We start from the raw sequence: 13,963 nt of genomic DNA on the forward strand, positions 1-13,963 counted from the left end.
CGGTACATGGGCCTCTCACTGTTGTGGCCTCTCCCGTTGTGGAGCACAGGCTCCGGACGCGCAGGCTCAGCGGCCATGGCTCACGGGCCCAACTGCTCCGCGGCATGTGGGATCTTCCCGGACCGGGGCACGAACCCGTGTCCCCTGCATCGGCAGGCGGACTCTCAACCACTGCGCCACCAGGGAAGCCCTGGCAAGTACCTTTGTTTGAGTAAATCAGGAAAAGGAGAGATTCAGGAAGTTGCCATACTTGTTTTCTTAGATATCTGTAGTGCAGCTGTAAATATTAAGTACATGGTGGTAGAACAACTTGCTTTTATTACCCAGAAGGGTGTGCATTGTTCATCTCACAAAATCGGACTCAATCAGGTGGCTGAACATCTGGTTTCTCAGGGCCTGTGTTACCTTTGTGTGTGTTTTCACGTTGCCAAGAGAGACGTGTCAGGTCCATTATTGTCTATCAGTATTCATGTAGGAACATTGGTATAAGGAGGAGGAACCAGGCGCTGAAAGAGGTAATGACTCTTTACAGGAGCAATTTACTTTTTACTTCTCACTACTTTTAGTCCTCTTATTTCTTGTGAGTGCAGGAGAATGGTCTTCATTGTTTGTCAGTGTCAAATACCGTTTCTGCCTGTATTCTCCTAAAGACAAAACCTTAGAGATGTTCCGTGCATGGGGGTTTGGCAGCACTTCTGGCCACACAGACCCACCCAAGCATTACCACGGGGTAGCACTAGGTAGGGACCATACTCATCCCACAGGGGAATAAAATGAAAGCAGTGAACAGCTTACCCCTGACTTTTTTTTATGAAGTTGAAAACTTGTCCTCCCTTTTCGGCCTACGTGATTAAGATCCCTTCTAGGCTGCTCTAATAGGAAAATCGCAAACTCGAACGGGTGGGCTGGACTATTGCCTCAAGACATTTTAATGTGCTGAGTGGGCACTCAATCACTCACAGCTGCTGCTACGGAGGCCGCAGTGGGGGCATAACCAGTGTGAGAGGTTTAGATGCTTTGTATTGAGCTCCTGTTTTTGCGAAAATGATCTTTGAGGCCCACCTACAAGCACTTAACTCTAAGTTGCTGTAGTGGTACCTTAGCCCCTTGGTCCCTCGATCTGTGATTCTGTCTGCTATAGGATCCAGCTTATTTATTACCCGAGTCAATCCTGTGTCAGCCCATCAATAAAAAGAGACTATCTCACTCTCTGATGGCCTCCAGGGAAGAATATGTAGTAGTGAGTTATTCTGTCTTCTTTTTTAAGTGGGGGAGGAACCTTTCATCATTTTGGCGTGTCAGTATCTAGGGACTACCCAGGCTGGTCCCAGCTCAGGAACTTTAATATAGTCTTAAAACTGTTGTGTATGTAAAGAAAAGAAGGGTAGTAACTTTATCAATCTTTTCTGTCATTTGTCTTCATTTGGGGCACACTAGGGGCGTGGCTCTGTTTTATTGGCTTCTTGCGGTTGCAGCCGTTACAAATGTAAGCACTTGCTTAAAAGCATTTGTAGTACAACAGGTGTTTTGCATTCCTAAAATATACCATATAAACTAATGGCATACAACATAGTATAAAACTTAGTTCTATGTGGATTATTGCTGTATTTAATGCTGTATTTACTAACTTGGCTGGCTATTAAGTGTTATGGCCAGATTCTGACCCAACACAGAGTCATTCTCTGAGAGGTTAATTCTTCCCTCTGAGAACTGGGAGACAGTGATTAGTTGAGGCAGAAATCCTGTGGAATATACAAGTGTGCCACAGAGGGAAATCGTATCCCTCAGTGGCAAAAGGGTTAATGAAGACATGCAAGGAAATGGATTTATTTTTCCTCTTTTATTCACTTCTCTTTACTTTAGGCCAAAATGAATCTGGAGTTGCTGTCCATAATGAGAGAATATATTTAGTGGGTGGATATTCGATTTGGACGAACGAGCCTCTGGCTTGCATCCAGGTGAGTGGTTTAAGTTCCTTTTGGAGTTTGTTCAAGTGGTTCAGTGAGGTTATTTGTGCAATGCTGCTATTGCAGGGAGAGATGTTTACAGGTAGGAAGAAGATTGAGCTTCCTTTGTGCAGCTAGTTCAGCCACTAAACTTCATCCTGCATCCTAAAGATGCTAACTAATAAATGATGGAGCCCTGTTGAAAATAAAGATGGCAATGAGCTTTGAAAACATATGTTATACTGGAAATGGGGAAAGTGGAATGCTTTTTCCTTTCTTTTAAACCAAAACATCTAGAAATCTTGGTAATAGTACTTTCACATCTGCAAAACTTTACAAATGTCTCCTTTCTATACCATTTTCTTATTTTCTGTATTACAATTCATTCAACGAATGCCACCTATGAAGGTGGTGTTCTTTCCTGGTAGAAGTGAGTAGTAGTAGTTTTCGATTGGAAGCTTGTATTGCTTCCCTCTTAGAACTGTTTTTACTGTGTTCCATAGGTGTTTTTAATTTATCATGTTTTCATTTTCATTTGTCTCCAGGTAATTTTTTAATTCCTCTTTGATTTCTTCAGTGATCCACTGGTTGTTGAGTAGCATGTAGGTTAGCCTCCATGGGTTGTGTCTTTTGCAGTTTTTTCTTACAGTTAATTTTTATTCTTGTAGAGTTGTAGTCATAAAAAGATGCTTGATATGATTCCACTATTCTTAAATTCACCAAGGCTTGTTTTGTGGTCTAGCATGTGATCTATCATGGAGAATGTTCCATGTGCGACTGAAAAGAATGTGTACTCTGTTGCTTTTGGATGGAATGTCCTATATGTAGCTATTAAGTCCATCTGGTTTGATGCTTCATTTAAGTCCAGTGTTTCTTTATTGATTTTCTGTCTGGGTGATCTGTTCACTGATGTAAGTGGCATGTTAAAATACCCTACTATTATTGTGTTACTGTCGTTATCTCCCTTTATGTCTGTTAATATTCACTTTATGTATTTAGGTGCTCCTATTTTGGGTGCATAGATATTTACAAGTGTTATATCTTCTACTTGGATTGACTTCTTGATCATTATGTAATGCCCTTCTGTGTGTCTTGTACCAGTCTTTGTTTAAACTCTATTTTGTCTGATATAAGTATTGCTACACTGGCTTTCTTTTGATTTCCATTTGTATGGAAAATCTTTTTCAAGCCCCTCACTTTCAGTGTATGTGTGTCTTTAGATATGAAGTGAGTCTCTTGTGGGCAGCATATATATAGGTCTTGTTTTTGTATCCATTCAGTCACTCTGTGTCTTTTGATTGAAGCATTTAGTGCATTTACATTTAAAGTAATTATCAATATGTATGTTCCTATTGCCATTTTGTTAATTTTGGGGGCGTTGTTTTTGTAGATCTTTCTTCCCCCTTCTTTTGTTCTCTTGTGATTTGATGACTATATTTAGTGTTATGTTTGGATTCCTTTCTCTTTTTCTCTATGTACCTATTGTAGATTTTTGATTACCATGAGGTTTATATATAGCAATCTGTGTATGTGTATATGTGTGTGTGTGTATAGTTTTAAAACATACATGTTGTTTTAAGTTGCTGATCTCTTAATTTCAAATGCATTTTAACAACCCTGCATTTGTATTCTCCTCATGATTACTGTTTTTGACATCATGTTTTATATCAAATTGTTTTGTGTATCCCTTAACTGCTTATTGTGGATATAAATGATTTTTACTACTTTTGTGTTTTAACTTTTCTACTGGCTTTCTGTGTGGATGATTTCCTACCTTAACCGTTTGTTTACATTTACTGATGAGCTTTTTCCATTCATAATTTTCATGTTTCTAGTTGTGGCCTTTTAAATGAAATAGAAAAGAGAAGCTCCTTTAACGTTTCTTGTAAAGCTGGTTTGGTGGTGCTGAACTCTGCTAGCTTTTGCTTGTTTGTAAAACTTTTGACCTCTCCGTTAATTCTGAAAGAGAGCCTTGCTGGGTGGAGTATTCTTGGTTGTAGGGTTTTCCCTTTCATCACTTTAAATATATTGTGCCAATCCCTTCTGGCCTGCAGAGCTTCTGTTAAAAAGTCAGCTTATAGCCTTATGACAGTTCCCTCGTGTACAACTTGTTGCTTTTCCCTTGCAGTTCTTAATATTCTTTAATTTTTGCCATTTTAATCAATGTATCTTGGTGTGTTCTTTTTTGGGTTAATCCTGTATGGGACTCTGTGCTTCCTGGATTTGGGTGACTGTTTCCTTTCCCAGATTAGGGAAGTTTTCAATTATTATGTCTTCAAATATTTTCTCAGCCCCTTTCTTTCTCTCTTCTCTTGGGACCCCTATAATGCGAATATTAGTGTGATCGATGGTGTCTCAGAGGTCTCTTAAATTGTCCTCATTTATTTTTATTCTTTTTTCTCTTCAGCATCAGTGATTTCCACTACTCTGTCTTGCAGCTCACTGATTCATTCCTCTGTATCATAGAGTCTGTTGATTCCTTCTAGTGTATTTTTCATTTCAGTTATTGTATTCTTCATCTCTGGTTGTTCTTTATAGTTTCTAACTCTGTTAAAAACTTCTGGGCCTCCCTGGTGGCGCAGTGGTTGAGAGTCTGCCTGCCGATGCAGGGCACGCGGGTTCGTGCCGCGGTCCGGGAGGATCCCACATGCCGCGGAGCGGCTGGGCCCGTGAGCCGTGGCTGCTGGGCCTGCGCGTCCGGAGCCTGTGCTCCGCAACGGGAGAGGCCACAACAGTGAGGGGCCTGCATACCGGAAAAAACAAAACAAAACAAAACAAAAAAACAAAAAAAAAACTTCTAACTTCTTGCTTTGTGCATTCATTCTTCTCCTAAGTTCTTTGATCATCTTTACAGTCACTACCCTGAACGCTTTCTCAGGTAGATTGCCTATCCATTTCACTTAATTCTTCTTCTGGGGTTTTATCTTGTTCCTTCATTTGGAGTATGTCCCTCTGTTGCCTTGTTTTGCCTAACTTGCATTTAAAATTTTTCTGTGTCTGGTAGGTTGGTTACAGTTCCCAGCCTTGGGTAAGTGACCTTTTGTAGGAGATGTCCTATGCATCTTGGCAGCACACACCCCTCTCATCACCAGAGCTACATGCTCTAGTGGTGCCCCTATATGGGCTGCATGGGTCCTTCTTTTGTGACAGGCTGACTGCTGTGGCTCACTGGAGGATGGAGTCAGGGTCCAGAAGACCTCAGGGCTGCTGCCTGCCCACTGGTGGATGAAGCCAGATCCTGGGCCTAATGCTGGCCTACTGGTGGGCAGAACTGAGTTCTGGGAACTGGTTGCAGGGCCCAGGGGTCCCAGAGCTATTGTCCAATCACTGGTGGCTGTGGCTAGTTCCTAACACCGTTGATTGCAGGGTCTGGGCTGTCCTGAAGCTTGTATTGGCCTGCTAATGGGCAAGGCCAGGGCCCAGCCAGTGTGAGGGCAGGGTCAGGCCTGCTGGTGGAATGGCCAGTTCCACAGGCTGCAGGGCTGTGGTTGTATTGTGGCTCATGTTCACCCCTTGGTGGTTAACAGTGGTCCTGAGACTAGAGAGGCTCACCAGAGGCTGTTGCAAGGGCCCAGGGATTTCTGGGGCTGCCCACTGTATCCCAGCATCTCTGGGTGGAGGGCCCTAGGGGCCCCATATCTAGTGTCTGTGTACTAGTTTGTAGGGCTGTGTCCTGAGCCCTCTGGTAGGCAGAGCCATGTCCGGGGAGCTCTGGGCTCAGGGAGTTTTAAGGCAGCCCTTCTGCTAATGGGTAGAGCTGTCTCTGCTCAGTTAGCTGCTTGGCCTGAGGCATCCCAGCACTGGTACCTAGTCTGTTGGGCCAGGGTAGGGCTGGGTCCTGAGGCTAAAAAGGTAGAGGGAGGATTAAAAAGTGGCGCTTGCCAGCACCAGTGTCCATGAGGTAGAATGAGCTCCCCAGAATGGCCGCCTCCAGTGTCTGTGTTCACAGGGTGAGCTGCGAGATCACTCCAAGATAAGCAGGTAGTTCTGACCAAGGCTTCTTTCAAATTACTGCTTCTGCTCTGGGACCAGGAGTGTAAGATTTCATGTGCACCCTTTAAGAGTGAAGTCTCTATGTCCTCCAGCCCTCTGGCACTCCTGAAAGTAGGCGCTGCTGGCCTTCAAAGCCAAATGCTCTGGGGGCTCATCTTCCCAGTGTGGGACCCCTGGGCTGGGAAATCCAACACGGGGCTCAGACCCCTCACTCCTTTGGAAGAACCTCTGCAATTGTAATTACTCTCACCACTGTGGGTTGCCCACCTGTGGGTATGGAACTTGACTAAATCACAACTCCGCCTCTCTTACCCATCTCGGTGTGGTACCTTCTTTATATCTTTAGTTGTAGAAAGTCTTTTCTGGTAGGTTCCAGACTTTTTCATCAATGGTTGTTCTGCAAATAGTTGTAATTTTTGGTGTGCCTGTGAGAGGAGGTGAGCTTAGGGTTTTCTACTGTACCATCTTGGCCAATCTCCAGAGGCAGTACACTCTTCGACATCAATCTTAGAAATATTATTTTTAATGTGTCTCTATTTCCTGGCTTCTGGAGTATCCAGGGTTGTTCCTCTGACTCTGATGTCTCCTCTTTCATTTCTAATTTATTTATTTCCTTCTTTGATTAGCAGTTTTATTATTATTATTTTTTATTGGGGTATAGTTGTTTTACAATATTGTTAGTTTCTACTGTACAGCGAGTAGAGTTCCCTGTGCCATACAGCAGGTTCCTATTAGTTATCTATTTTATACATAGTAGTGTATATATGTCAATCCCAATCTCCCAATTCATCCCACCACCACCCCCCGCTTTCCCCTCTTGGTGTCCATACATTTGTTCTCTACATCTGTCTCTATTTCTGCCTTGCAAACTGGTTCATCTGTGCCATTTTTCTAGATTCCACATATATACATTAATATACGATAGCTGTTTTTCTCTTTCTGACTTAACTTCTAATTTATTTGAGTCCTCTCTTTTTTCCTTGGTAAGTCTAGCTACAGGTTTACCTATTTTGTTTATCTTTTAAAAGTGGCTTTAAGCTTTACTGACCTTTTCTATTGTGTTTTTATAGTTTCTATTTCGTTTATTTCCACTCTGATCTTTGTTGTTTCCTTCCTCTATTAACTTTTGGGCTTAGTTTGTTCTTCTGTATCTAGTTCCTAGTGTAAATTTAGGTTATTTATTTGAACTTCTTTTCTTAATGTAGGTACCTCTATGATCTTCTCTCTTACAACAGCTTCTGCTGCACCCCATAAGTTTTAGTATGTTACATTACATTTTCATTTGCTTCAAGGTATTTTCTGATTTTTCTTTTGATTTCTTCTTTGACCCGTTGTTCAGTAACATGTTATTTAATCCTCACATATTTGTGAATTTTCCAGTTTTCTTCTTCTGATTCCTAATTTCATACCATTGTGGTCGGAAAGGATGTGTGATGTGATTTCAATCTTAATAAATTTAAGACTTGTTTTGTGGCCTAACATATATCCTGGGGAGTGTTCCAGAATATATTTTCCTCAAGTGTACATGGGACATTTACAAAAACCAATCATGTACTAGGGTTAAGGCTACAAAGACTTAAAAATTAAGTATTATGTATGTAGACTATAATATCTAGCTACAATATAATTAAGTTAGAACCTAAAAAGTTAGTTAAATAAACTCCTACTTTGCTAAATAACTCATGGGTTAAAGAAGTCCTAATGGAAGTTTAAAAAATACCCAGAACTTAAGGATAATAAAAACAATACATAGCAAAGCATGTGGGATACATATAGCATAAGTTAGAACATGAACAAAAAAACCCTCAGAGTAGAAGAGAGAATAATAACGATAGGAAAATAATGAAGTAGGAAACAAAAATACAGTAGAAAAAATTATCAAAGGCACAAATTAGTTCTTTGAAAAATCCTGAAACTCTTTATGGGAGTCTTTAGTTAACTGAAGTCTACCTTGTACTAGAGTTTGGTCCTATCTTTTGGATAACAACAAACAAGCAAACTATTTTCTTTCAAGGAGGGCTTCCAGTCTTTCATCTGTGCATGTATTTGTCAGTCACTGTCTTTGGGGTTTCTTTTTATTTTGTTCTTTTCAGAACTGTAGAACATTGAACTGAGCAACAGGCAGTGATCTGTAATGCTGGGACCCTGGTTTTTAAGTGGTTTGGGACCCTTCATTTGACTACTTACTCAATAGAAGCAAGTTTGGGTTTATTAAAAAGATGCAAATTTTAAATATACGTATGGGTATATTTCTACTAATTGTAATGTTCAATTAGATGAAGGAATAGAAATCAAGATGGAATGGTCACTAATCATATACACTAATTAACACTTCATGACTTCTGGTTGTTCCCAAACAAATCTGTCCTCAAAAGATGAAGAGGTGAGGTACATGTGTATATCTTAAACCACTGAGGATATTCTAGAGTAGCCTCAGAACTACAGTGATTCTAAAAAATATGTGATTCTTAAATGTTTTAATCAATGCCTATGTTAGTGGAATAAATTTCATCTCTGAGACTGGACAGTAAAATATTCTACTATATTTGCTTTTTAAAAAAATTAGCATTATGAACAGTTCTGTGTTCCAGTAGTCATTTTGAAGTACCAAATCAATCAGTAATTTTGCAAATGCTGTGTTTATTCCCTTGGCTGGCACAGTAGTCTCACAAAGCACAGATAAATTTGAAAAAGGCTTTTAAGAGCCTTTATTGTTTATAGATAATAAGTTCATATAAGCATATGGATTGTCACTTAAAGAGATGCTTGGAACTAAAATCTTCATGGATAAGAGACTTTCATTTTAGTTATTCACAACTGGTTATGGGTTACATTACCATTCATTGTAAACTATGGTTGCACAATCTCAAATACTTGTTTTTTTGGTGACTGCAGAACTATTTATTTTGGTTCACTAAAAGTAAATATGTTGATGGTTGGAGAGACTAGCTACGTGTTCAAAAGCAAGCCGTTTCTCTGCTACTTGCTGGAAGAATATCCAACAGAGAAGAAAGATGAGAGACTGGAATAGTGTTTATGAGAAGATATTGATTAGACAGTAGAAATTCCTGAGTACCTATCAGCAGGATGAAAATTACAGGAAAGAGAGGAGACAAGATGGTGGAGTAGAAAGATATGAGCTCACCTCTTCTTAGGGAAATACCAAAATTACAAGTAACCGCTGAACAACCACTGACAAAAAAACACTGCAACCTACCTAAAAAGTTACCCTACATCCAAAGACAAAGAAGAAGCCACAACTAGATTGTAGGTGGGACGCAACTGCGATAAAATCCAATCCCATATATGCCAGGTGTAAAATAATTATGCCACAGAAGTTCTCCTACAAGAGTGAAAGTCCTGAGTCCCACCTCAGGCCTCCCCAGCCTGGGGGTCTGGCAATGGAAGGAGGAGGCCCCAGGAAATATGGCTTTGAAGGCCAGCAGGGTTTGACCACAGGGATTCCACAGGACTGGGGGAAACGGAAACTCCACTTTTAGAGGGTGCACACAGGGTCTTGTGCCCGTCAGGACTCAGGGAAAAAGTGGTGACCTCATGAGAGACTGGGGCAGACTTACCTGCTAGTATTATATTGGAGGGTCTCCTGCAGAGGCAGGGGGCGGCTGACTCACTGCTGGGACAAGGACACTGGCGGTGGTAGTCTGGGGTGTACTCATTGCCGTGAGCCCTCTTGGAGGCCTCCATTTTCTCACCAAGACCTGGCCCCAACCAACAGTCTGTAGTTCCAATGCTGGGACGTCTCAGGACAAACAACCAACAGGGCAGGAAAACAGACCCACACATCAGCAGAGAGGCGCTTAAAGTCTTCCCGAATAAACAGGTAGCTGATAAACACACCCCCTGACATGGTCCATCCCACCAGAGGGACAAGACCAAGCACCACCCATGAGTGGGCAGGTACCAGTCCATGCCACCAGGAAGCCTGTACAAGCCTCTTAGCCTCATCCATGAGAGGGCAGACAGCAGAAGCAGGAACTACAAACATGTAGCCTGTGAAACAGAAACTGCAATCAAAGAAAGTTAGACAAAATGAGACGGCAGAGGAATATGTCCCAGATAAAGGAACAAGATAAAACCCCAGAATAACAAAGTGAAGTGGAGGTAGGCAATCTGCCTGAAGAAGAATTCAGAGTAATAACAGTAAAGATGATCCAAGGTCTCGGAAAAAAAGAGTGGAGGCACAGATCGAGAAGATACAAGAAATGTTTAACAAAGACCTAGAACTAAAGAAAAAACAAAGGGATGAACAATGCAATAACTGAAATGAAAAATACACTGGAAGGAATCAATAACAGAATAACTGAGGCAGAATGGATAAGTGAGCTAGAAGACAGAATGGTGGAAATCACTGCTACAGAACAGAATAAAGAAAATAAGAATGAAAAGAAATGAGGACAGTCTAAGAGACCTCTGGGACAACATTAAATGCACCAACATTCACATTATAGGGGTCCCAGAAGGAGAAGAGGGAAAGAAAGGGCCTGAGAAAATATTTGAAGAGATAACAGCTGACAACTTCCCTAACATGGGACAGGAAAAACAGTCACCCAACCTAGGATGTGCAGAGAGTCCCAGGAAGGATAAACCCAAGGATGAACACACTGAGACACATAGTAATAAAACTGACAAAAATTGAAGACAAAGAGAAAATATTAAAAGCAACAAGGGAAAAAGCAACGGATAACATACAAGGGAACTCCCATAAGGTTATCAGCTGATTTCTGCAGAAACTCTGTAGGCCAGAAGGAGTGGCACCATATATTTAAAGTGATGAAAGGGAAGAACCTACAACCAAGAATACTCTAACCAGCAAAGCTCGCATTCAGATTGGACAGAGAAATCAAAAGCTTTACAGAGAAGCAAAAGCTAAGAGAATTCAGCACCACCAGACCAGCTTTGTAACCAATGCTAAAGGAAACTCTCTAGGTGGAAAAGAAAAGGCCACAACTAGAAACAAGAAAATTACGAGTGGGAAAGCTCACCGGTAAAGGCAAACATACAGTAAAGGTAGGAAATCGTCTGCACACAAATACGCTATCAAAACCAGCAACTGTGAGACGAGGAGAGCACAAAAGCAGCATATTGGATATCCATTTGCAATTAAAAGACCAGCAACTTAAAACAATCTTGTTTATATATAGATGGCTATATCAAAACCTCGTGGTAACTGCCAACCAAAAATCTACAATACATACACACACAAAAAAGAAAGAGGAATCCAAACAAAACCCTGAAGGCAGTCATCAAATCACAAGAGAAGAAACCAGAAGAGGAAGGGAAGAAAAAAGACCTACAAAAACAAATCCAAAACAATTAACAAAATGGCAGTAAGAACATATGTATTGTACAGGGTTGAAGATGGCGGAGTAGAAGGATGTGCTCTCACTCCCTCTTGCAAGAGCACCGGAATCACAACTAACTGCTGAACAATCATTGATAGGAAGACACTGGAACTCACCAAAAAAGATACCCCACATCCAAAGACAAAGGGGAAGCCACAATGAGACTGTAGGAGGGGCGCAATCACAATAAAATCAAATCCCATAACTGCTGGGTGGGTGACTCACAAACTGGAGAACACTTATACCACAGAAGTCCACCCACTGGAGTGAAGGTTCTGAGTCCCAGGTCAGGCTTCCCAACCTGGGTGTCCCGCAACGGGAGGAGGAATTGCTAGAGAATCAGACTTTGAAGGTGAGCAGGATTTGATTGCAGGACTTTGACAGGAATGGGGGAAACAAAGACTCCACACTTGGAGGGCACACACAAAGTAGTGTGCACATCAGGACCCAGGGGAAGTAGCAGTGACCCCACAGGAGCTGAACCAGACTTACCTGCTAGTGTTGGAGGGTATCCTGCAGAGGCGGGGGGTGGCTGTGTCTCACCATAAGGACAGGGACACTGGCAGTAGAAGTTCTGTAAGTACTCCTTGGTGTGAGCACTCCCAGATGCCACCATTAGCCCCAACAAAGAGCCCAGGTAGGCTCCAGTGTTGGGTCGCCTCAGGCCAAACCAGCAGGGAGGGAACCCAGCCCCACCCATCAGCAGACAAGCAGATTAAAGTTTTACTGAGTTCTGCCCACCAGAGCAACAGCCAGCTCTACCCACCACCAGTCCCTCCCATCAGGCAACTTGCACAAGCCTCTTAGATAGCCTCATCCACCAGAGGGCAGACAGCAGAAGCAAGAAGAACTACAATCCTGCAGCCTGTGGAACAAAAAGCACATTCACAGAAAGATAGACAAGATGAAAAGGCAGAGGGCTATGTACCAGATGAAGGAACAAGATAAAACCCCAGAAAAACAACTAAATAAAGTGGAGATAGGCAACCTTCCAGAAAAAGAATTCAGAATCATGATAGTGAAGATGATCCAGAACCTCGGAAGAAGAATGGAGGCAAAGATAAAGAAGATGCAAGAAATGCTTAACAAAGACCTAGAAGAATTAAAGAACAAACAGAGATGGACAATACAATAACTAAAATGAAAAACACACTAGAAGGAATCAATAGCAGAATAACTGAGGCAGAAGAACGGATAAATGACCTGGAAGACAGAATGGTGGAATTCACCACCACGGAACAGAATAAAGAAAAAAGAAAGAAAAGAAATGAAGACAGCCTAAGAGACCACTGGGACAACATTAAATGCACCAACATTCGCATTATAGGGGTCCCAGAAGGAGAAGACAGAGAGAAAGGACCAGAGAAAATATTTGAAGAGATTATAGTCGAAAACTTCCCTAATATGGGAAAGGAAATAGCCACCCAAGTCCAGGAAGCACCGAGAGTCCCATACAGGATAAACCCAAGGAGAAACACCTCAGGACACATAGTAATCAAATGGCAAAAGTAAAAGACAAAGAAAAATTATTGAAAGCAGCAAGGGAAAAATGACAAATAACATACAAGGGAACTCCCATAAGGTTAACTGATTTCTCAGCAGAAACTCTACAAGCCAGAAGGGAGTGGCAGAATCCAACAACACATTACAAGGACCATACACCGTGATCAAGTGGGATTTATCCCAGGGATGCAAGGATTCTTCAATATATGCAAATCAATCGATGTGATACACCATTTTAAGAAACTGAAGAATAAAAACCATATGATCTTCTCAATAGATGCAGAAAAAGCTTTTGATAAGTTTCAACACCCATTCATAATAAAAACTCTCCAGAAAGTGGGCATAGAGGGAACCTACCTCAACATAATAAAGGCCGTATATAACAAACTCACAGCAAACATCATTCTCAATGGTGAAAAACTGAAAGCATGTCCTCTAAGGTCAGGAACAAGACAAGGATGTCCACTCTCACCACTATTATTCAGCATAGTTTTGGAAGTCCTAGCCACATCAATCAGAGAAGAAAAAGAAATAAAAGGAATACAAATTGGAAAAAAAGAAGTAAAACTGTCACTCTTTGCAGATGACATGATACTATACATAGAGAATCGTAAAGATGCCACCAGAAAACTACTAGAGCTAATCAGTGAATTTGGTAAAGTTGCAGGATACAAAATTAATGCACTGAAATCTCTTGCATTCCTATACACTAAAAACAAAAGATCAGAAAGTGAAATTAAGGAAACAATCCCATTTACCATTGCAACAAAAAGAATAAAATACCTAGAAATAAACCCTCCTAAGGAGGTAGAAGACCTGTACTCAGGAAACTATAAGACACTGATGAAGGAAATCAAAATGACACAAACAGATGGAGAGATATACCATGTTCTTGGATTGGAAGAATCAATATTGTGAAAATGACTATACTACCCAAAGCAATCTACAGATTCAATGCAATTCCTATCAAATTACCAATGGCATTTTTTTACAGAACTAGAAGAAAAAAATCTTAAAATTTGTATGGAGACACAAAAGACCCCAAATAGCCAAAGCAGTCTTGAGGGAAAAAAAATGGAGCTGGAGGAATCAAACTCCCTGACTTCAGACTATACTACAAAGCTACAGTAATCAAGACAATATGGTACTGTCACAATA

General features: G+C 41.2%; 2 protein-coding genes across 5 annotated transcripts in view; one reads left to right on the forward strand and one right to left on the reverse strand.

The window, feature by feature from the left end:
- The window catches only part of KLHL32 (kelch like family member 32), a 233,350-nt gene that overhangs the window by 208,867 nt on the left and 10,520 nt on the right, over nt 1-13,963 (forward strand). The window contains exon 10 of the mRNA XM_022552885.2: nt 1,864-1,958. Coding sequence (XP_022408593.1) covers nt 1,864-1,958 — 95 coding nt within the window. The remainder of the gene's footprint in view (nt 1-1,863; nt 1,959-13,963) is intronic.
- The window catches only part of MMS22L (MMS22 like, DNA repair protein), a 169,997-nt gene continuing 156,034 nt past the window's right edge, over nt 1-13,963 (reverse strand). For all 4 annotated transcript variants that reach the window (XM_089921878.1, XM_089921877.1, XM_089921879.1 and 1 more), the window contains one exon: nt 1-13,963. This exon is cut by the window's right edge and continues 16,379 nt beyond it. The gene's annotated coding sequence lies outside the window, so the exon portion shown is untranslated.

The sequence above is a fragment of the Delphinapterus leucas genome, chromosome 12, assembly GCF_059928025.1.
Source record: "Delphinapterus leucas isolate spDelLeu-1000000601 "Yukka" chromosome 12, BTC_Dleu_Yukka2, whole genome shotgun sequence".
NCBI classification, from domain to species: domain Eukaryota; kingdom Metazoa; phylum Chordata; class Mammalia; order Artiodactyla; family Monodontidae; genus Delphinapterus; species Delphinapterus leucas.